This window comes from Panthera pardus, unplaced genomic scaffold (genome assembly GCF_024362965.1).
Source record: "Panthera pardus isolate Hobbes unplaced genomic scaffold, ASM2436296v1 HiC_scaffold_22, whole genome shotgun sequence".
Lineage (NCBI taxonomy): Eukaryota > Metazoa > Chordata > Mammalia > Carnivora > Felidae > Panthera > Panthera pardus.
In genome coordinates this window covers 53,674,061-53,700,989 of record NW_026526788.1, presented here as the reverse complement: position 1 = coordinate 53,700,989, position 26,929 = coordinate 53,674,061, and the positions used below count along the sequence as shown (strand labels likewise).

The 26,929-nt window shown below is 41.9% G+C and overlaps 1 protein-coding gene across 9 annotated transcripts in view; it reads right to left on the bottom strand.

Annotated features, from left to right (window-relative positions):
- The window catches only part of PLCE1 (phospholipase C epsilon 1), a 321,468-nt gene that overhangs the window by 21,822 nt on the left and 272,717 nt on the right, over positions 1–26,929 (bottom strand). For 7 of the 9 annotated variants that reach the window (XR_008424888.1, XM_053909742.1, XM_053909736.1 and 4 more), the window contains 9 exons: positions 23,339–23,468; positions 20,085–20,126; positions 18,818–18,939; positions 17,787–17,904; positions 12,892–13,023; positions 9,891–10,181; positions 4,960–5,123; positions 3,414–3,675; positions 340–458 (listed from right to left, as the gene is read on the bottom strand). Coding sequence is in view for 8 of the 9 variants with exons in the window: in XM_053909742.1 (XP_053765717.1) it covers positions 340–458; positions 3,414–3,675; positions 4,960–5,123; positions 9,891–10,181; positions 12,892–13,023; positions 17,787–17,904; positions 18,818–18,939; positions 20,085–20,126; positions 23,339–23,468 (1,380 nt within the window). In the remaining variant the exon portion in view is untranslated. The remainder of the gene's footprint in view (positions 1–339; positions 459–3,413; positions 3,676–4,959; positions 5,124–9,890; positions 10,182–12,891; positions 13,024–17,786; positions 17,905–18,817; positions 18,940–20,084; positions 20,127–23,338; positions 23,469–26,929) is intronic. The other 2 variants (XM_053909739.1, XM_053909741.1) reach the window with 1 other exon arrangement.

The window sequence follows — 26,929 nt, the reverse complement described above, 5'->3', positions numbered from 1 at the left end:
AACATTAAATAAAAAAAAAAAGAGTATGGGCTTTGGCACTACTGTAACGGGTTTATAGCTGTGTGACCTAGATATACTTAGCTCTGACCTTCCTCATCTGTATGGAATGGAGAGGATACCGTAGCTATTTCACAAAGTTACTGACAGAATTAACTGAATTAGTATAGTTGTAAAGTGCTTAGAAAGTGTCAAGTGCCAGCCATTACTGTTGTTGTCATTATTTCCATTGCTACCTAATTAATAACTCTAACTGACCAGGTTCCTGTGCCACAAGAAAGTCTATCTATCCCCAGTGTAGCGATCCCTGCAAATATGCTGAGTGAAATAGAACTTAGTTACCAAAGAGGCCGGCGTGGTGCTGCTGGAGGAATTTTCTTCCATCCTCCTACTGTTTATGAATAAACTAGAGATTTCCAAGACTTCGTTGTGAAGATTTCGCAGCTGAAGATGTCGATATCCTGGAATAATGCAGAATTGGGGAAAGCTTGTTAGCCATGCACTGCAGAGCTCTGCAAAGAAGGTAACCCAGGGAGGTCAATAAATGGTAGGCGGAAATCAGGTCTTCCGATGGGCAGGGAGTGGCAGTGGGCATGCAACCAGCAGACAGACACCTTTTCATCGAGACTGCTGCTCCTGGGGACAGTTTTGGGTCACCTTATGGTAACTAACTTGTTCAGGTGCTATTTTTAACTTAGACTCAAGCAGAATATCTTAAACTCAAACAAAATACAGTAGGAAAATCTGATCATTTTGATATCATGTACAGTCACTGTTTTACAAATATTCCCTCTTAGTGACAATGCAGTATTCTAACAATACGGAGTTGGGAAAGTAAGTTATGGCGTGACTGTTTGTACGAATATAACGTGGAATAACGTGCAGCCAGTGAAAGTGCTAATGAAGATGCACAGCTACCAACAGAAAAGTTGCTCACTACAGGGGCACCTGAGTGGCTCAATCGGTTAAGCATCCGACTTCGGCTCAGGTCATGATCTCATGGTCTGTGGGCTTGAGTCCTGTGTTGGGCTCTGTGCTGACAGCTCAGAGCCTGGAGCCTGCTTCGGATTCTGTGTCCCCCCACTCTCTCTGCCCTCCCCGCTCCAAAATAAATAAACATCAAAAAAAAATTTAAAAAAAAAGTTGCTCACTACATACATTAGGAATGAAAACCAGTGAGATGCAAGACACTAAGATTAGTAGAAAGCCTATTTATTAAAAATATACATTATGTTATATGTCTATTACATATAATATGTAAATACATGGGCAGAGAAATAAAGCCTACAAAAGAAATATACCAAAAGTGATTATTTTGGAGAGATGGAAAATGGATAATTCAAAAGAAACGTTTTTGCTTCTCTGTGCTTTCTCATAGTTCTGTAATAACTGTTATGAACTGAATTGTGTCCTCTCCAAATTCTCATGTTGAAGCTCTAACTCTCAGTACTTTGGAATGTGCCTGTATCTGAAGATGGGGCTTTTAAAAACATTATTTATTTATTTATTTTGAGAGAGAGAGAGAGAGAGAGAGAGAGAGAGAGAGAGAGAGAGAAAGAGAAACAGTGTGAGTGGGGGAGGGGCAGGCAGAGAGAGACAGAGAGAATCTCAAGCAGGTTCCTTGCTGTCAGCAGAGTCCGATTTGGGACTTGATCCCACGACCCTGGGATCATGGTCTGAGGTGAAATCAAGAGTTGGACACTCAACTGATTGAGCCACCCAGGCATCCCTGGAGATGGGTCTTTTAAAGAGTGTTAGGGCCTTCAATGATGTCATAATGGGTGAGTAGGGTGAGCCCTAAGTCAATATGACCGGTGTCCTTATAAGAAGAGAGAGACACCAGGTGCCTGCACACAGTCTCAGGGACAACCACGTGAGGACACAGCGAGATGGTGGCTGTCTGCCAGCCAAGGAGAGGGGCCTTGGGAGAAACCAACCCTGCCATCACCTCCATCTCCAGAACTGTGAGAAAATAAATGTCTGCCGTTTAAGCCTCCAGTCTGTGGTGTTTTGTTTCAGCAACCCGAGCTGACTAGGGCAGTGGCCATGTGCTACTTGCACAGTGGAGAAGAAAAACAGGAAGAGAACAAAATGCAGGAGACTGTAATGTGTTCGTGGAAGTCAGAGTTCGGCGCTTTGAGTGTGGTGGTGGAAGAAGGCGCTAGTACCTTGGTACTCAAAGTAGGCCGGTAGGGTCAGCATCCCTGGGAGCTTGTTAGAAATGCAGACTCTCAAGCCCCCGCACCCCCAGACCTACCGCATCAGAATCTGCATTTCACTACCACGAGTCCCAGGAGACCCTGACACGCATCAGTGTTGGAGGAGCAAGGTGCAGCCATGCCCACTGGACAACAAGCTGAAGTTCCACAAGTGCTTTGGCAAAGCCGAACCACATCAGGCCAACAGCTCTGGCCTTTACTCAGGATTCTCCATCTGCCCTGCTCTGCCCCCAACACCCACCTCCAGCTTCCAACCCTGGACGTGCCATGAGAGCATCCCAGCCCTCCTTCTCTCAGGCTCCTTTCTTTCTTTTCCTTTTTTTTATTAAAAAAAATTTTTTTAAGTTTATTTATTTTGAGAGTGAGACAGAGAAAGAGAGAATATTCCAAGCAGGCTCTGCACTGTCAGCATGGAAACCAACGTGAGGCTCGAACCCACAAACAGTGAGCCAAAATCAACCAACTTAACCAACTGAGACACCCAGGTGCTTCACTTTAAAATTTTTTAAAAGTAAGCTCTACACCCAATGTGGGGTTTGAACTCAAGATCCTGAGATCAAGAGTCACATGCTGAGCCAGTCACTGACTGAGCCAGCTAGGCAGCACCTCCCAACCCCGGGCCCCTCTCCTAACGTCAGTCCTTGCTTTAAACACGCCAGGGGTGCAGCGGCTGCTACTGGGAAGGGGTGTGCAGGAATAGGAGCACAGCCACTCCTCCCCACACCAGCAGAGGGAGAGGACACACTCCATGGGATGTTGTCAACACCTCTGATTTTAGGATAATGTAAAAATCTCTTTTGAGATGTGATCAAACAGTGTTCAAATATGTATCATTTCTTCATGCCTCTTATTATTTTTAATGTTTATTTATTTTTGAGAGAGAGAGAGAACAGAGTGCAATGTGGGGGAGGGGTAGAGAGAGAGGGAGACAGATTCTGAAGCAGGCTCCAGGTTCTGAGCTGTCAGCACAGAGCCCAATGTGGGGCTTGAACTCATGTACTGTGAGATCATGACCTGAGCCAGAGCCGGACGCTTAACTGACTGAGCCACCCAGGCGCCCCCTTTATGCCTCTTATTTTAACTTTGTACTATGGAAATTCCAAACATACACACAAGGAGAGAGAAGAACATCATGAACCCCAGGGCATCCATCACTTAGCTATTATAATTATTAGCATTTTGAGAATTTTGTTCTACCTCGTTTTAAAGCCTTGAGTGGGATGATTCTCTGAGCAGTTACAGCTGAGCTGTTGTTTTCCACAACGGCAAAACGAAGAAATACGAGATCTTCAAAGTGAACCCGGAAGAGAAACTGTTCATTCCACATGGGGTTCAGAGTGTTCCGGTGGATGGGCTTTGTGCGGAAATGGCAGCTGTCCAGGGACATGCCCAGCACATCGACTTCGATACAGGGGCTTCCTGTGCTGCTACTCGGGCACACGTTTTGACCAGAGACAATCTGAGGCAAGGAAAAAAGGATCAAAGTCACTGAAGACACGAAAGAAACAAAGCAACCTCTGTACCTTACTGCTTCCCTCCACCAAGAAAGACAAAGAACATTCTGGAATGGAAGGGGTACATGGTTAACAAAGTTGCTAAAAAGAAAAAAAAAGTGATTGTAATCAGGTAATCACATGACTAGAGTCATGTGAAAGCCTATTTTGTCAACAGCATTCACCTGACGATAACCTTTCAACTGTAAAAATGTTCAAAGATCTTCAAAAACCAAGCCGTTAAGATGATGAAGTTTCTCAAGGAGGCAGGAGGAAAGGAAACCGTACACAATCTGAGAAATGGTTGCTAACATTCTGTTCAAAACGTTTTAGGTGTATATATTTGATATACCTCAAATCTTTTTCTTCAACAGTTTGTTTTGGACCAAGTCACAGGGAATGTTGTTAAAAATTAATCCATAGCCTTCCGTAAGTAGATGGAATTATAGTCGAGTCCAGCTGAACTGGTCAAACAGAAAGGGGCCGCTGCCCTAGTCTTCAGGAGAGAGAAAAACCGTGTGGGAGGTGGAAGGTCTGCGAGTTGGCTCTCCCAGGGCTCTGAGGTGTCATGACCAGAGGCTGTTTGGCATTCTTTGTTTGCAGCAAGTCAGACCAAATATGATAATGGAGAGAAGAGGTAACTTTCTCCCTTTCTGTCTTTCCTATCACCATCCAGTGGTGGTCTCTCTATCAGCTGAGTGGGAGTGAAAGAACAGGGAATAAGGCTGGGTGATGAGCTACTGGGGCTGAGTTGTTAGGGGCAGCCTGTGGAGTTCTGACAATTAGGTAGTTAAAGGAGTAAAGGAGTAAGGAGAAGCCCAGGAGTGATAAAGGTTAAGCTGTAAGGAGGAAAGATATGTAGTTGCTTCATATATTGATGCCTGTCTGATCTTATGAGAACTTGTCAGAGTGTAAGATGACCTGCTCTAACCAGGAGCTCAACTTTTATGGGATCCATGCACAGTTATGATTCCCGGGGCCTGGAGGACAGAATTCCTATCATCAGTTTGCAGGTGAAGCAGGGACCTCATAACTCCACCTACTGACTCTGGCAAACAGAGGGCCTGGTGACAGCGTATATAAACCATAGCCACTGCTTCCTGAGAGGATGAAAAAATGCTTTGGGGAACTAAATCTGCATGAACAAAATGGTGATACGAGACCTTTGTAATGCCTTGAATTCAAAACCAGTTCATGTTCATGAAGGCTTACAGACCTTACTAGATTCTGACAACTGGGGCCATACTTACAGTTAAGGAGTAGATGGCAGGCTCCATGTTGTCCAGATCTCTTTCTAAGGGAGAGAACTTCTGATACATGGGACAGTTCTTATCCCACAGAACTGGGGGTTTCAAAACATAACCACACCCACCGTTGGCTTCAAACATGGCAGCATTTAAATGTAAAGGGAGATCTGCAAAATAAAGTCAATATTGTTTGGCTCATGTGTCATCCTATACATTTACTTTAAAGTTCAAAAGAAATCTGCATCAGTTTCCCCTAAGCTGAAGTATGAAGAAGAGATAGCCATCCATTCATTGCATAGACTGACTGAGTACCTACTCTGTGCCAAGTAGTGTTATGCATCCAGGATATAGCTGCTAACAAGACTTGAAATCTGTCTTCATGGAGCTCATGCTCCATCCCATGTTCTGCCACCTAAAAACTCTTATAAATAAAAATTCACAACATCCATCCAGAAAAATCTTTGAACACCTCATTTTATACTGAACTTTAGAAAAAAAAAAAGGATTGTCTTATCCCCAATGCTAAGCCATGCAGACAATTGTGTGAACAATTCTTGCTTTTTCAAATATAAGATAAAATCTTAGTAATACAAGAAAGGCTAGGAGAATAGCCAGAAAAACATACCTTGTCTTTGAAATTTCTATTTCAACCCATAAATTGCTATGCCTCTACCTCTTTTTTTTAATTAAAACAATTTTTTATGTTTATTTATTTTTGAGAGACAGAGAAACAGAGCATGAGTTGGGGAGGGGCAGAGAGAGAGACACGGAATCCCAAGCAGGCTCCAGGTTCTGAACTGTCAGCACAGAGCCCAATGTAGGGTTCGAACTATGAACCATGAGATCATGACCTGAGCTGAAGTCAGATGTTTACCCGACTGAGCCACCCAGGTGCCCCTCTACCTCTTTTTTAAAAATGGTGGTTCAATAGGAAACAAACCATTATCACATGTGATTCACATCATATCCACAGTCTCCTCAATCACAAATGCTGGGAACTTTTACAACAGTCTTTTGTGGCCAAAATTTATTTGGCACAGGTCTTTGGTGAATGATCGGATCCCTACACACTCAAATGCTCATCTGATGGCACAAGTCTGCATAAAAGTTGCCCAAATGAGCAAAAAGTTTATGAGACACACCTGACAAATGTTCCCTCTGCTAGATTCCTCCCATGTGCAGAGTGAACTTTGCTACATGGACCAACATCAAGGAAAAGTGTGGTAAGCACCGTGGAGCGATGAGAAGTTGGCCTTTACTTGTGTCGGGGGGAGCTGGCCAGGGTCATGTACAGGAATTCTGGGGGGAAGATGTTTTAGACACATGAGAGCTCCTGGGGCCTCAGCCTGCTTATCTACAAAATTAGCACACTGGACCCCTCCTCTCAGGCCCATCCAGTCCCCGTGTGATTAATTCACTAAGGCTACAGAGGGAAGCAAACTAGCCCACGCAGTTGGTAAATGTGAAATGGATAAATATGACTAACAAAATTAGAGCTAGCACCTGTTCTAAGCACTTTGGGTGCACCAGTGCCTCCATAACCCATGAGGTGGCTTATTGCCTTATTTTAGTATTTTCATTTTTAGAGATGAGGAAACTGAGGCATAAGATACGACAAAACCCAAGGCACATGGCTAGAAAGTGGTGAATGCTAGTGTTCAAACTCAGACAGCCTGACCCATCTTAACTACCAAACAGCATAATGTATATTATCTTAACTACCCAGTCTTAACTGCTGGAGCCATATAACGTATACCTCACGGGGGTGTCATAAAGATAAATGAGACAAGGGGCACCTGGGTGGCTCAGATGGTTAAGTGTCCAACTTCGGCTCAGGTCATGATCTAGTGGTTCATGAGTTTGAGCCCCGCGTTGGGCTCTGTGCTGATAGCTCAGAGTCTGGAGCCTGTTTGGGATTCTGTGTCTCCCTTTCTATCTGCCCCTCCCCCACTCGTACTCTCCCTCTCTCTCAAAAATAAATAAAACATTAAAAAAATTTTTTTTAAATGAGATAATGTGTTGGGGCGCCTGCGTGGCTCAGTCGGTTAAGCGTCCGACTTCAACTCAGGTCACCATCTCGCGGTCCGTGAGTTCGAGCCCCGCATCGGGCTCTGGGCTGATGGCTCAGAGCCTGGAGCCTGCTTCCGATTCTGTGTCTCCCTCTCTCTCTGCCCCTCCCCCGTTCATGCTCTGTCTCTCTCTGTCTCAAAAATAAATAAACGTTAAAAAATAAAAATAAAAAAAAAATGAGATAATGTGTAAAGGTCCCTACCCCAGCATCTGGCACATAGAAGGTGCTCAATAAATTAAAATATTAAATTATATCATGATGTCGACACCCATTTGGGTTTGAAGTCTGATTCCATTAGCAATGTGTCTATCCTTGTAGCTTTTCAAAACTTGTATTCTCCTTTTTGTTTTGTTTTAAGTAGGCTCCACACCCAACGTGGGGCTCACACTCACAACCCCAAGATCAAGTCACACACCGACTGAGCCAGCCAGGCAGCCTGCTTTCCCAAACTTTAAAGCACTTTTTCTTAACTAAAATCTCACTTGGTGATCCCATATGTAAAACAGATCCACGTGGAGCTGCTTTGTTAGAATAAAGGCGGGGCCTCCAATCTAGTTCTCCCACTGCCCCCTAGGGCTGGTCTCAGAACTTCATCTAGAGCTATAATTTTAAAAACTCCTGTATCCATTAAGTGAAACAGTGTGCCTGAATCTGTGTAACCCCATCATCCCTCTCAGTCAATGAGGGTGATGGCATTGATGTGGGAGAGAGGAAAAGCCTGCAGGGGTGAGTGGAGGCCCACCAGCAGCCTCAGTGTGTGTTTCAGAGCGCGAGGTGGGTCAAGGAGGGGCAATTCCCGGGTCCCCCTCAGCCATGGCTCCCTTTGCCATCCGTGGAGCCAGGATGTCTGCGGCAGCCTTGGCGCTTCAGGAAGAAGGACACATCCCAAACCAAATGCGTTTTCATTTCCTTGAGAAAACCACTTTGCTAGTTATTTCAGTTTACTTAAATATTTCAGTGTTATAACAACCGAGGGGACCAGTGGACACAGGGCTAAGGACAGGGCCAGAGATGTGAACCCACAAGCCACTTGGGACAGATCGAAGAGAAATTTTTACAACTCTGAAGATATTTCATTATTATTTCCACTTGTGAGTCCAAATCATACTGTTTTCATAACTTATCAAAAAACACTTACGATGGTTAATGTTCGTGGAATGTTTTCTACGTGCCAAGCACTGCGTTTGGTATGGTACTTCACTTGTGCCGACTTACTTAATATCAATTGAAAGAAACAAATATTAAAGGGTACAAAAATATGACTGATGTCTCTGACCATACATCTGCGGGGTCAGCCACAAGTAGACACTGTTGGCACCTGTGCAAGGTTGCTAGGTGATCCCAGGGCGAAGGCTGGGGTTTAACCTTGGCTGAAGACAGGGCTATGCTTTGGTTGATGGGTCAGCACAGCTAGCTGGGATCTGATTCAGTGCTCGTGAGAGGAACGAGAATGTTGCTTGACTATTCGAAGGAGAGACTGGTTTTCCAGTGAGCTTCTAGGAAACATTCTTCCTCTATTTTTTCTTCGTCTTCGGCAGCTCCCTTCTTTCCCCCATAACCAAGTGGAGACAAAACACTTTACCCTCTGAACTCCCAGAGTCCTTGTATCTATTATTATTAGTCATTCTGTAACCTTGAGCAAAGTAACTGCTCTGTGCCTTGGTTTGCTCATCTGAGAAATGGACATCATAAAGGGACCCACCTCTTAGGGTTGTGGCAGGGATTAAATGAGAGAATAGGGGTCAAGAATGCAGCGCGGTGCCTGGTACACAGTGAGCATGCCATAAACGGCAGCTGCTACCTGGAGTTTACTCCTCAGTTACTCTGTTAGGAGTCCCATCCACAGTGGAGAAACACACACACTACGTTCTCCGTTCAGGTGGTTCACATACTTGTTTTCCCCGTGGTAGCCATGCCTAGGGCACTGAACATTATTTATTTCAGTCTCAAAGGGAAGAGAAGAAGCTAAAATGCTTCTAACTTGCAAAGTGTTTGGAGCAACACTACTTTTTGACTGCAAGAACAAGAGCTTAGCAAGAGAACTTACTAAGGCATGTTAGGAAATCTCTGCCCCCAAACACCTTTAAAAGCAAACTGGACAGAGTGCTGTCAAAAGGAGTCATAAGTTTAAAAAGTACTTTAAAAAGGCAGCAGGGGGGCACCTGGGTGGCTCAGACAGTTAAGCGTCCAGCTCTGGGTTTTGGCTCAGGTCATGATCTCAGGGTTTCATGAGTTCGAGCCCCATGTCAGGCTCTGCAATGACAGTGTGGAGCCTCCTTGGGATTCTCTCTCTTCCTCTCTCTCTGCCCCTCCCCGACTCATGCTGTCTCTGCCTCTCTCAAAATAAATAAACTTAAAAAAATTGAAAAGAAGGAGGCAGGAACAGAAGACTTTAGGGGTCCCCTCATGGTCTTTATTGTCTTTTTTTTTTGAGAGAGAGAGAGAGAGAGAGAGAGAGAGAGAGAGAGAGAGAGAGAGAATATGAATGGGAGAGGGGCAGAGAGGAAGGGGAGAGAGAATCCCAAGCAGGCTCCACGCTGTCAGTGCAGGGCCTGACTCAGGGCTTGAACTCACAAACTGTGAGATCATGACCAGAGCTGAAATCAAGGGTCAGACACTTAACCGACTCAGCCACCTGGGAGCCCCTTTATCTATCGTCTTAATCAAAACATCAAGGGCACAATTCCATATCAAATTCACTTCTGTTTTTGGTCATCTGTACTTTAACCCTCACATCTGGTGTGCCCCAGTCTGGAGTCCTGCCCCTTCAAACAATCTTGTTTGCTGAACTATATTTACTGAAATATAAGAGGCAGAGGAGAGAGGTGGGGAGGCACCCTTCCGGGTGAAGCGGGCCCATTACCATCTGTCTGGTAGTTGAGCGCCACGAGCTGTATCCCATGGAGCCAGAACATGAGGGGATTGGGGTTGGAGGAGTCGATGCGAGTGGCAGCCGGGTAAGTCCTCAGCAGCTGACAGGCGGTGTGCTGGATCAGTTTCTGAGAATACCTGCGACACAGACGTTTGGCGGCATTTTCATTCAGCGAGGAGATATGGTAACATTTGGGAGTTCTAATGATAGCGCTGAGGGATGTGGTTGGGTTGAGGGGGGAAGAAGATTCCTCCCAGGCCTGTCGCATTCCTTCACAGGAACCTAAACCCCCCAAAAGATTAGCCTCAGATTAGTGCAGAAAACTTTAAATATTTTAGAAAGATAAAACCTGAACAACATCCCCATAGGCAATCATAACACATAACACATCTTGCCTTTTCCTCGTGAGTTAGTCTACAACCTTGAAACAAAATGAGAACTATTGAGTTTTAAGATGACTGTGGCCACACCAATTTAAATCAAAAGCCTGAAAGTCCTTGCCTATGTACCTCATCTATTCTGTGGATACATTTGCACAAAGGCACAATGTATGCCCAAGGGTGTTCACTCTAGCGTTGTTTTGCTTTGTTTTGTTTTTAAATAACAAAACAAAACCCAAAAACTCCAAAACCACCACCATCACCACCACCACCACAATCCAGGAAGCAACCTAAATGTTCTACCAGTGAGGTAGTGATTAAATAAATGACAATATATCTACACAATGGAATAATACCACAGAGGCACTAAGGACAATAAGGTAGACAAATGTATAGAAAGCCATGAGGAAAGTTACAGCAAGTATAGAGGTTATACAAGTCTCCTTGATTTTAAACTCTACTACAAAGTATAGTAATCAAAACAATATGGTACTGGCATAAAAATAGACACATAGATCAATGGAACAGAATAGAGAGCCCAGAAATAAACCCACATATATATGGCCCTTTAACTTATGACAAAGGAGCCAAGAATACACAATAGGGAAAGGATCATCTCTTCAATAAATGGTGTTGGGAAAACTGGATGGCCACATGCAAAAGAATGAAACTAGACCACTGTCTTACACCATACACAAAGAATTAACTTGAAATGGATTAAAGACTTGAATGTAAGACCTGAAAATACACAACTCTTAAAAGAAAACAAAGGCAGTGAGCTTCCTGACGTTAGTGGCCCTGAATTCCTGGGTCTGACTCCAACATTAAAGGCAACAAAAGGAGAAGTAAACAAGTGGGACTACATCAAACTGAAGTGCTTCTGCATAGCAAAGGAAGCCATCAATAAAAAGAAAAGGCAACCTACTGAATAGGAGGAAATATTTGCAAATCTTTTATCCAAATATCTAAATGTGTTATATCTAAAGTGTATATAGAACTCAAATAACTCAAAAGCTAAACAACCAATTTCATTAACAAATGGGCAGAAGATTGAAGCAGACATTTTTCCAAAGAAGATCTATAGATGGCCAACAAGCACATGAGATGAGCGATGTCAGTAATCACCACGGAAATGCAACCCAAACCACAGCGAGATACCACTTCACGCCTGTCAGAAAGGCTAGTATCAAAAAGACAAGAAATAACAGCAGTGGGAGAGTAAACAGTGGAGAAAGGGAACACTCGTGCACTGTTAGTGGGAGAAAGCTGGTGCAGCCACTGTGGAAAACAGTACGGAACTTCCTCAAAAAATTAAAGATAGAAATACCATATGATCCAGCTATACTATTTCTGGGTATTTATCTGAAGAAAATAAAAACATTAATTCAAAAGGATATATGTACCCCAATGTTCACTGCACCATTATTTACAATAGCCAAGATACGGAAACAACCTAAACGTCCAGTCCATTGAAGGATGAAGGATGAATGGATAAGGAAAACATTATATATATATATATATATACACATACGTATATACATATATATGTATGTATGTGTATATATATATATATACACATATATACGTATGTGTATATATACACGTATATATATACACGTATATATACATATGTATAGATGTATACATATACGTATATATACATATGTATATGTATATGTATATATATATATATATATCATGGAATACTACTCAGCCATAAAAATTAAGGAAATCCTGCCATTTGTAACAACATGGATGGATTTTGCGGGTATGATAATACTTACTGAAATAAGAGAGAGAAAGACAAATACCACATGATTTCACTTACACGTGGAATATAATAAAACAAAACAAATACATAAAACAAAGCAAAGCTCCCAGATACAGAGAACTGATTGGTGGTTATCAGAGGGGAAGGGGTTGGGGGGCGGTGAAATGGGTGAAGGGGGTTAAGCGTACAGTGATGGATGATAACTAGACTTATTGTTAGGATCACTTTGTCGTGTATATTAAAGATCAAATTACTATGTTGTACACCTGAAACTAATATAACGTTATATACAAATTTTACCTAGAGAAAAAAATAGTTATCCAACTATGTTCAGTTATATCCGTTTGGATTATCTTAAAAAGAATCTTATTTTTCTTAAACAAAACACAATAAACTTAACAGTGATTACCTCTGGGGAGAAGAACTGGGACACTGAGAGTGGAAAGGAATTTTAATAATACTCCGAACTGTTTGAGTTTTTAACTATGAGAATTTATTACTTTCATAGTAAAAAGTAATTAGAAATAAAATGGATATATCTTCTGGAGTTATAAGGATGAAGAGCACAGTTCCAAGAACAACTAGAATGTTCCAAGGTGGCTCCAATTTTTACTTTTGAGGCAAACACTGTTAGAACGTCTTTAGTGAGACGTTATTTTTTAGGAAGTTAAGAGTGTAAATTCATAATTTAAATATATTGGTACCACACTTAACCTAACACTTCACATAAACATTCATGAAAAAAAAAATTAAAAGTTCAAGGGAAGTGCTTAGACGGTCAAATATCAGAATCATCCGGCATGCAGAATCAGGCCAAAATATTACAAGAAGGTGACTTTACTTTTTCCAGATGCTTTGTTAAACGATGCTGTCTCCCCAGGGCTCATTCTGCCCGGATTGTTGCCAAAAATGGACTTCCTGCTTTTCCTTTCTTTTCCTCTGCTAGAGCCAGATGCATTTAGAGTTGACAGGCCTGTTCCCATAAAATGAAAATAAATAAGCCAAAAACTACAAGCAAGGAACTCAACATTTTCCATCCCTGTTACTGTTTATTTTGAAGTCCTACTACTCCCTGGCAGCCCCAGGACAGAAGACCTACTAGCATTTTTAGCACAGTTAATAAGAACGGGGAATGATAGCAAAGCTTTTCTCTCTGTAGACAAATGTGACCAGAACTGCATGATCATCACAAAATCACATACACAGACCCACTTGGATGTGCACCAGAAAGATTCTGAAAAGCTACATGAAAAGAAAGCACTCCAGTCAACATTTCTCAGAACGTGATTACTCAACTTGGAGAGATGAAAGACCGGTTAAAAGCTGGAGCTTCAGCGGCACATTGTCTAGGTTCAATTCTTGCCAGTATGAGGTTGCCTTAAAATCTACCTTCTCCATTCCTCAGTTTCCTTATCTACAAAATGGGTATGATAGGAGCTCGCTCCCAGGGTTAATCTGAAGGTCTGATGGGAAATACATTAGGATGATGATGATGTTTCCTGGCTTCTCTTTCTCACTCCCAGCCCTACTGTTGCCTGACCCTTCCTGCCTGGCACAGTGCCTGGTGTGCGGCAGGAACTTAATAGATATTTGCTGAATGAGAGAATGAATGCACACCGTGCTCCAGTGCAGCAAGAGTCATTTAAAAGCTCCAATGAAGCCAGAGTCGCCTCCAAACCATTCCACTGTGTACAACTGTACCGTTAGAAAGTAATTCCTTCAGCTGAAGCAGCATTCAGGAGGTCCTCTTTGAGATGAAAATATACCTTCCAGGAACATCATCAGAGGAAACAGGGTAAGGTAGTGCTTAAGAATAGCACAGACTGGGGCGCCTGGGTGGCTCAGTCGGTTAGGCATCCGACTTCAACTCAGGTCACGATCTCGCGGTCCATGAGTTCGAGCCCCGCCTCGGGCTCTGGGCTGACAGCTCAGAACCTGGAGCCTGCTTCGGATTCTGTGTCTCCCTCTCTCTCTGACCCTCCCCCATTCATGCTCTGTCTCTTTCTGTCTCAAAAATAAATAAACGTTAAAAAAAAAATTAAAAAAAAAAAAAAAAAGAATAGCACAGACTGAGGGGCGCCTGGATGGCTCAGTCAGCCAAGTGTCCGGCTTCAGCTCAGGTCAGGATCTCATGGTTTTTGAGTTAGAGCCCTGCGTTGGGCTCTGTGCTGACAGCTTAGAGACTGGAGCCTGCTTCCGATTCTCTCTCGCCCCTCCCCTGCTTGTGCTCTGTCTCTCTCTCTGTCTCTCTCAAAAATAATTAAACATAAAAAAAAAAGAAAAGAAAAGCAAAGCACAGACTTTGGGGTTGAAACCTCACACAAATTGTGCGACCTCACACAAATTACTTAACCTCTCTGCATCACTCCCTCCTCATCTGTAAAAGGGTCAAGGTGGTTAGGGTTGAATGAGATCATGGTATATATACATACTTAGTAGAGTGTCTTGGTCAGAGAAAGTGCTCAGTTCATAGCAGCTGTGGGGCTTCTAAATTTTGTTTTCTCTTAAGTATCTGTAACCACAAAGATGCAACACAAACTTGGACCAGGAGGTTCTCATGCTTTATCTTAAAATGTTGTGTGAATTTTGCACTCTGCATCATGACAGAAAATGAAACTTAGGTTTTCTCCCAAGTATAACCGATGGCGGGGGGGGGGGGGGCAGGGACAAGGAACTAGAGCAAGGGGCCTGTTCATTCTGGGGTTTTTGTACACATCCTGGCACATGTCGAAGGGTATGTGGGCCCTTTTGTGAAAAGCCTGGTTGTTCTCTTGGGGTGAGGAAGCAAGAAAACAAGAGCGGGTGATCAAGAAAAGGGAAAGAATCTGGGGAGGCCCAGAGAACTAACTGATAGAGCAACAAAGAGCCTTCTCCTGCCCTATTGGCCCATTTATCAATGACAATGACAACAACTACTTCCAGAGAGCCAGTTCTTTCCTGGATAGCGTGTTAATCACATTATATACTTTACTGCTGATTTTTACAACCATCCTGCAGGTTAGGACTGTGAAGCCTTTTTTTTTTTTTTTTTTTTTACAGATAAGGAATTGGAAGAGCCCTGCCACCAAAGCAGGTTCATGATCTTGGGGAAATTCATTTACTTTGGGGGAAGGTCACACCACATGATCTTTGTGGTGCCTCAACGCTCTGCAGATTTGTCCGCATACGTCTCCTTGGAAGGGACTTGGTGAAGGTGAGCTGCATTGAAATTGATAAGGTAGCAAACGCAAAACAATAGTGTAGCAAAATAAACATTTTGTGGTATTTCCCCCATGAGCGTTGAAATAAATCATAATACCAGTACATATTTAGAAGCCATTATAACAATGATTCTGGCAACACAATGTTAAGTTTGAGAAAGGAAATAAATTTTGGGAGAGAAAAATGTAAGAGATTTCAATTACTAAAAAAAAAAAAAAAAATTAAATGTAGCATACCTATAAAGAATGTGTGCTATATAAACACTTAAAAAAAAAAAAACCAACAGCATTCTTGGAATTTTAAACATAAGCCAAATAACCCCACGCTTAGCCTGCGCCTCAAGTAAGAAGCTGGACCCAATGACCTTCTGGCTCTCCCACAACGCTCTACTGCTACGAAACTTTCTTTCACAGTGACCTCAAATATCTTTGGGGATGGGTGCTCTTTAACCAGCGCTTGAGAAGAAAAGACAAAGCCGATGCAATGGTTTGGGTGTGGTGTCAGCAGAATTTACAAAGTACAAGAGTGATTCTTGAGTGTGGGCGTCATTTGTGAACAGAGTGGTCCTCATGCTTGTTCCTGTCACAAAGGACATGCAGGCCATGAGGCTCCTTGACAGGAAAAGGGTTTTATTCTGTCATGAGAACAATGTCACCAGCTGCAAATATGATCCTATTGTACTTTCGGGACAGAAAGTCACGATCTGTGAACTAAACTGAAGTAGCGAGGCTCTTATGTTTCCTCGAAATCTTTGATCGCTGCTTATGGATTCACATTCTCGTTGACAGAATTTGCTGTCCGATAAGCAGCAGCAGTTGCCAAAAGTTTAAAAACAGAAAGTGGGAGAAAACTTAAAGTTGAGAAAGTCCTATCTGTGATTTTTTTCCATGTGTGTGAAAAGACCACTATTATTTAATCTTTTAAAAGTTTGTTTATTTATTTTGAGAGTCAGAGACTGTGCGTGTGAGGGAGGGACAGGAAGCAAGGAAAGAGAGAGAGAATCCCAAGCAGGCTCCTAGCTGTCAGTGTTAAGCTCGACTTGGGGCTCGATCTCATGACCGTGAGATCACGACCTGAGCCAAAATCAAGAGTCATCATGATGCTTAACCGACTGAGCCACCCAGGGGTCCCTTACCTAATTTTTTAATACCGTAATACCTTTGTCCTGTTTGCAGGGCAGTGTGAGAAGTGAGGCTTAAGATATGCCTCTGGAGGCTGGGATCTGCGTTCATACACAGCATTGCTATTTTAACTTTCCTCTCCAGACCAAGTTTGTATACCCTGTTTCCCAACATTTGAGATGAATCTCCAGAATCAAGCTGCTGTCCTGTCCTTAGAAATTTTTTATGAGGGAATCCTGTTTTCATAGTATGAGGAGATGAATTTTTCTGACTTTCATATATTTATGGACTTTCCTGTTTTCCCTGCAGCCCCTGCTGCCCCACTTGTGGGACACTCAATTGTGTGAACACACTGAGAGCACACCCTAACAACAGGGGCAGGGTAGTGCAATGGTTAAGAGCAGGGCTTTGGAGATAGACAGGCTTCAGAATCATAGCTCTACCATTTATTAACTGAAATGCACATTTGGTGTGTATGGGGGCATGGTTTATCATCGTAAGTTCACTGTACTTCTAGAAATGGCAAGTTGGGGAAACTTTCTCTCACTGAAATCCCATCCTTGGTCCTTGTGGTTTGAGTGGAGCCTCACTACCCATCTTCAAAGATGAAGAATGTGCCATAGGACCTAGACTGTCAGAGCACTGCATTCTCTGGGCCACAGTGACTGACTGGTTCAGGGATGGGCAGAGGGCTTAATGGAAAACAATGAAACTGGTGCTGAAAGTTCTGGAAGAGACTCTCAGACTGAAGTTAATCTGGAAACATGTGGTGCTAGTCTGTTGCAGCCGCCTTGCAAGCACAAAGGTAATGCAGAGGAGGCAGAATGAGAAACGGGGAGAGAGAAGCCCTGGATCAAGCTGTACCTGAAACTTGAATATCCCTTCATTTTTTAATAGATGAGCCAATAAATTTCTTTTTTGCTTAAGTTAATTTCTACCACTTTTAAACAAAAGAATCTTACTGATAAACTTGGCAACCTTGGGGCAATTACTTCATATCTCTCAGATTTTGCTTTATTTAAAAATGGGGACAAACCCATCTACCTCAGAGAATTAATATGAAATCAATAACATGACATATATAAAATACTTAGCACAATTTCTGGTACTGAAGGGCTTAATAAATTTTAGCTATTAGATGTCATGAATATTATTATCATTATTATTAATTCTTATGAAAAGACATGATATCTTGAAAATAAACACTTTATGGTATTTTCCTTACCAACATCAAAGCTAATAATAATAATAATTAAAATAATAATAATAATAAATATTTAGAAAGTAGTATAACAATGACTTTGGTAACACAATTTAGTTATTTTGAAAGCATTCACAATGTCCAATTAAATAAATAGCATATTTTTATCTTTTGGTATCTTTAGTTGTTATAGAAGATATTGCCTACTCTTACCTGGAAATTTTACTGCTTGGCAATAGATGACAAGGTCAGAGAGCTCTGGTGCAATCTGTCTGCTTTCTTTTTTATTCTGAGGGAGATAAAACTCTTCTCCCAGTTCCATATCATAAACCTAACAAGGGAAAAATAATGCCAGTTTACATGGAGAGTACATGCCGCCAACCTCTGAATCCCCAAAGCTTTATCTGTTCCTTTCTCATGTCATCAGTGCATTTCACATTGCTGTGTATCGTTCCATATAAACGTCCCAACACACTTCCTAGAGTAAAAGCGTTCTGAGAGTAAGCTCTTCCTCCTCTTCCCCTGGGGCATAGCCCAGTGTCTTCAATGTGGAACAGTCAGTGCATATTTGTTGAATGACTAGGTGATTGAGGATGCGTCTTTTATGGCTCAAATTTTTGCCATACCTTATTATCTGGCTCTCTAACGGTGTCTCTGAAACTGTGTCTGCACATTTGCTCGGAGTCTAGTTGAGTGTGAGGCACTGGAAGGCAGGGTCTGGGTGTCTCATTTACATTTCTATTCTCTGCGTCATTCCTCTGTGAACACTTCACAGTCTGGGCCCTGTTTATCTGCCTGGTTATTCCAAACACGTTAAAAATTCTAGAAATTCCTTGAATGTGCCAGGCTGTCCTCCTGGCCTAAATATGTCCTGTTTTTGTTTGCTTGGCCAAATCTTTCTAACATTATCCTCCCTGATGCTCTGACAACCCTGTGTAATCACTGGTCTTTGTACTTATCTGTAAGCACTGTTTACCTATTTGTCTCCATCACTAAAGCACCTCCAGTGTCATCTCAGTGCCTGCCACACTGCACACTTTACGCAGGTATTGGCTGGATGAACCAGTGACTAACCTTCTACAAATGGCAGGGGGGTGTCCCATAGCATCACCATGTGGGCTTTTGCATCTAAGGGAAAGTGAGGGGAAAAGTGAAGGGAAGGGACAGGGAGGGAGTGAAATTCTATCCGATACTGACAAGAGCACCATGGTCCAAGTGTAACTTAACGGAAGCCATTCACCCACCTTTCCTTTGTTGCAAGCAGAGTTATCTGCTTTCTTTATCCTCTTGGGGATTTCTTCATTATACTCAAACTGAAGCTTGTCATTACATGATTTATTTTCAGGTCTGTCTTCTAGAATGTTGTCTGAAAATAAGTTGGCAGGCTTCAGCAAACAAGAACCAAATGTTGCACTTCAGGGCTATGTTGACATCTTTGTAAAGATATCCAGTCACTTGGTGCTTATCTGTTAAGACTGAGGATCTGGCTAGTATGTTACCAAAATGATGGCTTGGGGTATAATTTTTAAAATTTGTTAGATGTGGTATAGGATGTGTTTATTTTTAATTGAATGGACTCATTTACCAGTAGTTTTGGTACCATACAGACATCATTTAATGAGAAGGCTCGTGTCTGTACAGGTAACTAGGACTGTGCAAACCTTACAAAAGACACCCTGTGCCAGAAGTTCTTGGTGCACAAGTTAGGGGAGGATTTAGTCGTGGAAGCACTTGTAGATGGTGCATATGTGAGTTAATCACTCTCACTTTAAAATAAGCTATTAGCTTCTTTTACCTCTAGAAATGCCAAAACCTGCAGGAAAAAGATACTGTTATCTGCAATGCATTTTTCACAATTCTACTTAATCGGAAAGTCAAATTTCCATAATTGTTTATGAATTTATTAAGCAAAACTCTTGAGGATAGAAATTAAAATATGTTTAAAAATATGTAAAGCATGACATATGATCTTTTACTTTGCTCTTGTTTTGGTATTTCTATCCAAGTCATCCAAAATGACTTTACGGGTGCCTAGATGGCTCAGTTGGCTGAGTTTCCGACTTCGGCTCAGGTCATGATTTCACGGTTCATGAGTTTGAGCCCCCTCATCGGGCTCTGTGCTCTCAGGGCAGAGCCTGCTTCGGATCTTCTGTCTCCCTCTCTCTCTGCCCCTCCCTCACTCACACATGAGCGTTCTCTCTCTCAAAAATAAACAAACATTAAAAAAATGACTTTACAGGTGTTAGACAATTATCCTCTTAAAATGAAAAACAAGAAAGCTCTCATTTCTCACCCAAGGTTCATTATCTCATCAGACCAAAAATGTTAAGACCAAAATATTCTTATACCAAATAAGGGCCATGCAGGCTGCCAAGAAGTAAATGAGATCAATCATTTTATTACATTTTTACTCATATCAGTGTCACGATGTCATGCTAATTCAAGCCTAAGAAATTGGACACAGAATGCCGACATTCATGCAGTTAAAATGCCCAGTTCGAATGGCTTTACCTTCCTGACTGTTAGGAGCAGGAGAAGCGGTAAGGACATCTGCTATAGAAAAACAGAATCAGAAAGGGGATAAAAGTAAGGAAAATTAAGACAAAAAGCCAGATAAATTGAACTAAGGTATGAAGCAAAGCATAAATAACAATAGCTTAGATTATAAGACAAATTAGACAAGAAATCTGTTGATTTAGTATTTTGACTGTTAGGGATATAAAGTCTAGCAATAAAAAAAAGACAAACATTGTTAATATTAACCATGCTGTCATAGTCACATTACATATTTTCAGTTACTGACTGTTGTTAACATTCCCAATCATGCACTATTTCAAATGGATAGAAAGGGATTAATTTGTTAGAGTCATGCAGTCACTGTCACAGAACGTCTGCGTTAAGTTGCAGATTCAAATCTGCACCCTAGGGCTTGTTCAGAGCTAGTCAAGATAAACAGCAAGGTCAGAAGAAAATTAATCTCTATTTATGTAATGAAATTTGATTAAATAAATATTCATGAAGGACTTATTGGCCAAAAGGCAGAGTAGGAGTTTCTGAAACACAAGTGTCTCATGTGCAACTTCCTTTAGCTCTTCTGGACTTAACTTTGTGGTGAGGAATCATCACATTTCTATGGCCCAAAGAGGCTTCCAACTAATTCTCTCATGTTATAGTCATGAAAACTGAGGACCAGAGCTGTCACAGAGGTAACCTGGGCCACCCAAATTGTACAGATGAGCTCTTCACCTGGGACACCTCCGAAGGCAACACTCCCACAATTGCATGTGGAATTTTGAGAGCACATTTATTTCTCTGAGGGGACTGGTCACAGCTCTAATTTCCTTCCCAAAGGGACTCATCATTACAAGAAGCTGAGAAACCTTTGAGGTCCCCCATATGAAGCTCCAAATGGTTCTACCCATGGCAGGCAGGTTTCTGCTGCCTTCTCATCTCAACTGGAGGACGCGAAGATGTAGAGGTGAGTGTGTGAGGTACAGAGGTGAGTGAGGGCACAACTGAGAATGCAGGATTGACAGAGCATTTAACTGTGGCATGAGAGAGCCTCAACACGACATGTTTAAACCAGTCACAACATAACTATAAGGCCAGTTTGGGAATCTGCCAGTCGGAGGAATCTTTCAATGAAACGGGAAATATCTAGGTGGCGGCAGTGGCCTTCATAGATCATAGATGTTAGTGCTAGAATAAGGGAGAACATCACCCAACACTGAACAGAATCTTTTTGTTACACATCTGAGGGACCTAAGGCCTAGAGTGGAGATAGGACATTGACCCAACGTCTCCTAGTTTACTGAGTCAGGACCTGGTGGGGCCCCCTTTTCACCTGTATCCCACCTCAGTACATATAGGTTTTTTTTTTTCTTTTCATATAGGTTTTTAAAAAGCATGAAACTATCTTAGAAATTCAGTGGGATAGGGCTTAAATTTTACTCTCCCTAACTGAAATAAATAAATACCAGATCATTTTGTTATTTGCATTATCAAAAATTCCTATAACAACACTAATAATTAAGAAAAGCCTTTCCTGGGGTGCCTGAGTGGCTGAGTCAGTTGAGTGTCTGACTCTTGATTTCGACTCAGGTCTTGATCTCAGGGCAGGTTCATGGGTTTAAGTCCTGCATCAGGCTCTGTGCTGGCAGTGCAGAGCCTGCTGGGAATTCTCTCTCTCTCACTCTCTCTCTCTTTCTCTCTGCTCCTCCCCTGCTTGTGCTCTCTCTCAAAATAAATAAACTTAAAAAAAATATATATATATATAGATATAGATATATAGATATATATAGGCCTTTCTTTTGTGTTCTGAAAAGTACAGAAAAAACATGGGAGTAATTTATGATAAAGAGTGAATTTATCTTCTAGCAAATAAAGCTCTCACAGGGCATTTGACATCTGGATTGGTTGATCTCTTACGTGTGGTTTTCGTTTCTTATCTGAATAAATTTGTTCTTCTGAAACAACATCACCATAACTGTAATGGAAATCCATGGGGAAGAATAAGTCAATATAAGAATATTCATATTCCCACAACTATTCAGGAATAGGATACAAGAAATCATCTTGATTCCTTTTCATCTTCCTCCTCTTTCTACTTCCCCTTTAGAGTATAAGCTCCTCACATTAACTGATGGGATTTCAGTCAAGTAAATTTGGCTTTTAGTTGATGGTATGAAGCGATCAACTATTACTAAGGACAAATATTAAATGGACATAGGCTAGTATTGTATTTGGGAGGCAAAAAGAGGCTGGGCTGTAACTGCTGGCCATGAAAGAGGCTCATGAAACAGGATATAACTAGGGGGCAATCCTGGAGCGTAAGCAACAGATATTTGGAGGAGGGTAGCTCGGCTGTCTTAATGCCAAGGGTAAATGGTTGCTGGTCTGGGCATACCTACATATGAGCAAACAATTATCCTCCACAGAAGCCATATATTCTACACATACAATGTTATTTTTATAAATAGGAACTTAAGCATTTTTTCATTATTACATTACTTTTCACAAGTTGCTAAAATGCAACAGTCTACCATCAGCAATGGTACCTAGAAAACATTTTGCAATCTATAACTAATTTGGTACAAATGAGACACCCCTGAAACCTAATTCTCATATAACAGGAATCCTTCACCTATAATCTGTGGATGACTTCATTCATGTGACTTTTTTTGTATTGTGCCATTAGGCTCACCCATGTTTTGTCCCTTTGGTGGAGCCAGAAGGAAATATCTTGTTGGGTTAGTAATGTGAGAACTAGGAAGAGGGGGAAGGGAAATGCTGCTTTTTTTCCGTATACTTTTTACAAAGCAGGAGTGAAGGCGGTGAGAGGGAGGAGTGGAGAGCACAGAACCATGATGCTGCCCCCTGCAGGTGGTGAGGGGTGAGAACAGCCAGCAGCCACAATGTCTGCCAAGTACATCAGCCACGTCAGAAACTGAAAGGGTGAGAATGAGGTCTCTCTGTTGCAATTCCAACTTTTCCTCCAGGAACCCACTCAGGAATGACCCCTGTGTTGCTCTCCACACCCTCTTCTTCTTTCCTTGAATGTTGGCTGCAGTGGCTAAGAGAATCCCCTTCCTTCCTTGGTCCTCATCACTAAGCCACGGGATTCAGGAATTCTTGGACAGTTACTACAACAATCTGCTATTGCTGGTCTGTGGAATGACAGACTCCAAAATGACACAAAAAAACCCCACAACAGAAAATCACCCAAGCATTTCCCCGCACACAGCATACGGTTGTGTCTCTCTTACCATCAGACAGGGATTCATAGTCGTAATCATATTCGTCTTCTTCATCCTCCTCTTCCTCGTTATTAGCCGGTGGGGGGTTGGCATTCCCACCATTGTAAGCCTGAGCTTGCATGGATGCTAACTGATGAGCCTGTAAGATATCAGTAATTAAAGACCGCAGATGCTAATAAGCTCCTGAGGTTTCCTTCATAGCCTTCAAAATGATCACTTAATGCTTGCCACAGTCACAAAAAGTGGCTTAAGCTATTTTGATTCATTTGAGAGAGAAAACAAAAATCTAAATTCACCTAAAGTACAACATCAATATTTGGGCAAATGTTAACATCCCTACAATCCAGCAGCTTTTAGAAACAATCACAAGGAATCATATATAGTGCCAGACACCCCGGTTCCCCAGGGGCAAGCCCTACAGGACATATCTTGCTGCTGTGGAGAACCGCCATCACTCCCAAATGTTGAAGGAAGGAGCGAATCAGCTCATCAGTGTTGGAAAAGTAAATCTCTGCTAAGAAACTGTTGTCTCTTTTTTGCCCTTAAAATAATATCTAAAGGCCTTTGACCTGGAGAAAAAGGTTAGAATCCCTATGGAGAATGACACTGAACAAACAGTTGTCGGTTTAAATAAAGTTCTTTCAACAGACTTTATATGAACCATCAATCAGATTAACAAAAGCTCAGAAACTTCTAGAAACTTGATGCTACGAGGGAGATTGTGTGTCTCTATATTTGACTTCCTTATATTACTTATATTTGAATCACCTGGGAGGTGATTTCACGGGATACAAGGTTAATATAGGTCTGGGAACTTAGCATAGGAAGTAAGCAGATATGGAGGAAAAGTTACTTGCATGAATTCAAAACAAGAAACAAATCTAAAATCCAACAATAGAAGAATGAGGTCAGTAAACTATGGTGGTGTATCTGCTTGAAAAAAATTAGACTTGAAAAAATAATTGTGAGATATATTTGTTGAACAGGATATAGAATTGTATGTATAAATATAAATGTAAATGTATATACAATTCGAAATCATTTGTTTCATGTCTATATATTTCTGTCTATCCATAATGATTACAATTACATAAAATGATACATAATACATCATAATACATATGTTGCTGCATAATATAGCAGGGATTCTTGACCTATTGTTGTGGCACAAACCCCTTAGGTCATCTGCTGAGGTAGGATTCCTTCTCAGAATGACATCTTATTTTATCCTATTTTTTCAAAGTTTATTTATTTATTTTGAGAGACACAGAGAGAGAGACAGAATCCTAAGCAGACTCCACGCTACCAGTGCAGAGCCCAATTTGGGGCTCAAACTCACGAACTGTGAGATCATGACCTGAGCCTAGATCGAGTCGGATGCTTAACCGACTGAGCCACCCAGAAACCCCCCCTAGAATGACATTTTAAAGTTTATTTTTATTTTGAGAGACAGAAAGAGAGCATGAGCGGGGGGAGGGGTAAAGAGATCGGGAGAGAGAAAATCCCAGAGAGAGAGCCGAAATCAAGAGTTGGACACTTAACCAACTGAGCCACCCAGGCACCTTTTCAGAATGATATTTTAAATGAATAAAACCAAATACAAAATATTACCAAAAAAATGTTGAATACAGCTATCAAATTATTAAAAAACAAATTTGTGCTATAGGAATATATGTTTAGTAACACAGATAAAAATGTATAATGGTAAGTCCAGTAACATTTTGAAATAGTGGTTAGCATAAATAATTCTTGGAGATATTAGCAACAACTGTGATGTAATATAAAAACTATAATTTCAGGGTCACTGGGTGGCTCAGTCGGTTAAGCGTTTGACTTCGGCTCAGGTCATGATCTCACAGTTTGGGAGTTTGAGCCCTGTGTCGGGCTCTGCCCTGACAGTGCAGAGCCTGCTTGGGATTCTCTCTCTCTCTCCCCCCCCTCTCTGCCACTTGTGCTCTCTGTATCTCTCAAAATAAATAAATAAACTTAGAAAAAACCCTATAATTTTTATTGCTGATGAAGACCTAAGAACTGCCAATGTTACTGTGGTTTATTCCTTTATTATTGGAAGAAATGCTAAATTTTAGTTAGAGGTTAGTGCAAAGGGGATGTAATTTTTTCTTCTTCTAAATTCACGGACCCTTGATTTCTGTCTGTTGATGTGTTATCAAGGTTAAGAACCCCTGTAATAAGGGTATATTTGGCACTGGAATTATGTATGTTTTAAAATAAAATAATTCTCTATTCCCTAAATTTTCTGAAATGTGGTTATATTACTTTTACAACATAAAATGTATACATAAGGAAGAAACAATTTAGGCTGTGTCTATATCCACATAAAATATTTTACAATATAGCTCACTTTACACAACTGAACATTGTTTCAGCTGGGATTTCTCAAAGTGGGTTTTATGGAACACTAGTTCCATGGGTATTAACAGCTGTTAGGTAAAAACTGACAATTACAGTAACCACAAAACAAAATGGGAGGTTGGAAACAGCACTTAAACAAACTGAGACAGACACATTCTTGCTACAGGGTTTCACATTGCCTTCATTGAATATGCTAGAGGGCATTGTGATTCTTCAAAGATCTCCAGTACAGCATTTCCCACCCTTTTTTAACCAGGGATTCCCCCCCCCCCCCCCTTTTCTCAGCGTGTCTCACAGGATTGGTGTTCTTCAAAACTTTGGGAAAGCTACTCTAGGCACAAGGGAGCCACAAAAGCAAGTCTATTTGTCATGGGTAAGAGAAGGGCCTTGATGCAGCAGGCATTCAAGGTAGGGCCAAAGGGCTGGGAATGATGAGGCAAACAGCCTGGTAGACCCACTGGCAGACAAGTGTGAGAACCATATGATGGGAGAGGCGCTGCGCAAAGATCCTGGGACTGGCGATATCAGAAAGCAGTGTGTCAAGGTCCCTTAAATTCCCAAACACTTCCACCAATGCAGGAAGTATGGAGATGTGGCCAAAAGGATAACTAGGAGCTGACATCCTTATTTTTTGCTATACCCAGCTTACCCTGAGGCAGAAAAACAGGATCTTAGCCCTTGATTAAAACAATTCAGGGGCACCTGGGGGGCTCAGTCGGCAGAGCATCTGACTTCGACTCAGGTCATCATCTCACGGTTCATAAGTTCAAGCCCCATGTCAGGCTCCCTGCTGTCAGCGCAGAGCCCACTTCAGATTCTCTGTCCCCCTTTCTCTCTGCCCCTCCCCTGCTTGTGCTCGCTCTCTCTGTCTCAAAAATAAATAAATGTTAAAAACAAACAAACAAAAAACAATTCAGATATAGGTCAGGGGGTTGGAGTTAGGGGCCAGACGAGGAGACTGTGCCAGATGGGTCTAGGTGGGGCCATGTCTTACTCTGCTCTGCTCCCCTGGTACCTGGGACAGTCCCTGTCATCTAGTATGAATTGTTCGAGTCTGGCAGGTTGGAGCATGGGAGATCAAGGTGAGAAAACTGGATATCTGGTGGGATGTAGTTAGGGGGTCTTCATAAGAGCCTCAGCATGAGTGTGAGGCAGATGGAAGGCTTCAGAAATTCCCCCCTTGCTCTGAGTCAATCCACCCTTGCTGAGGCTGAGCTCCTTGTGTGG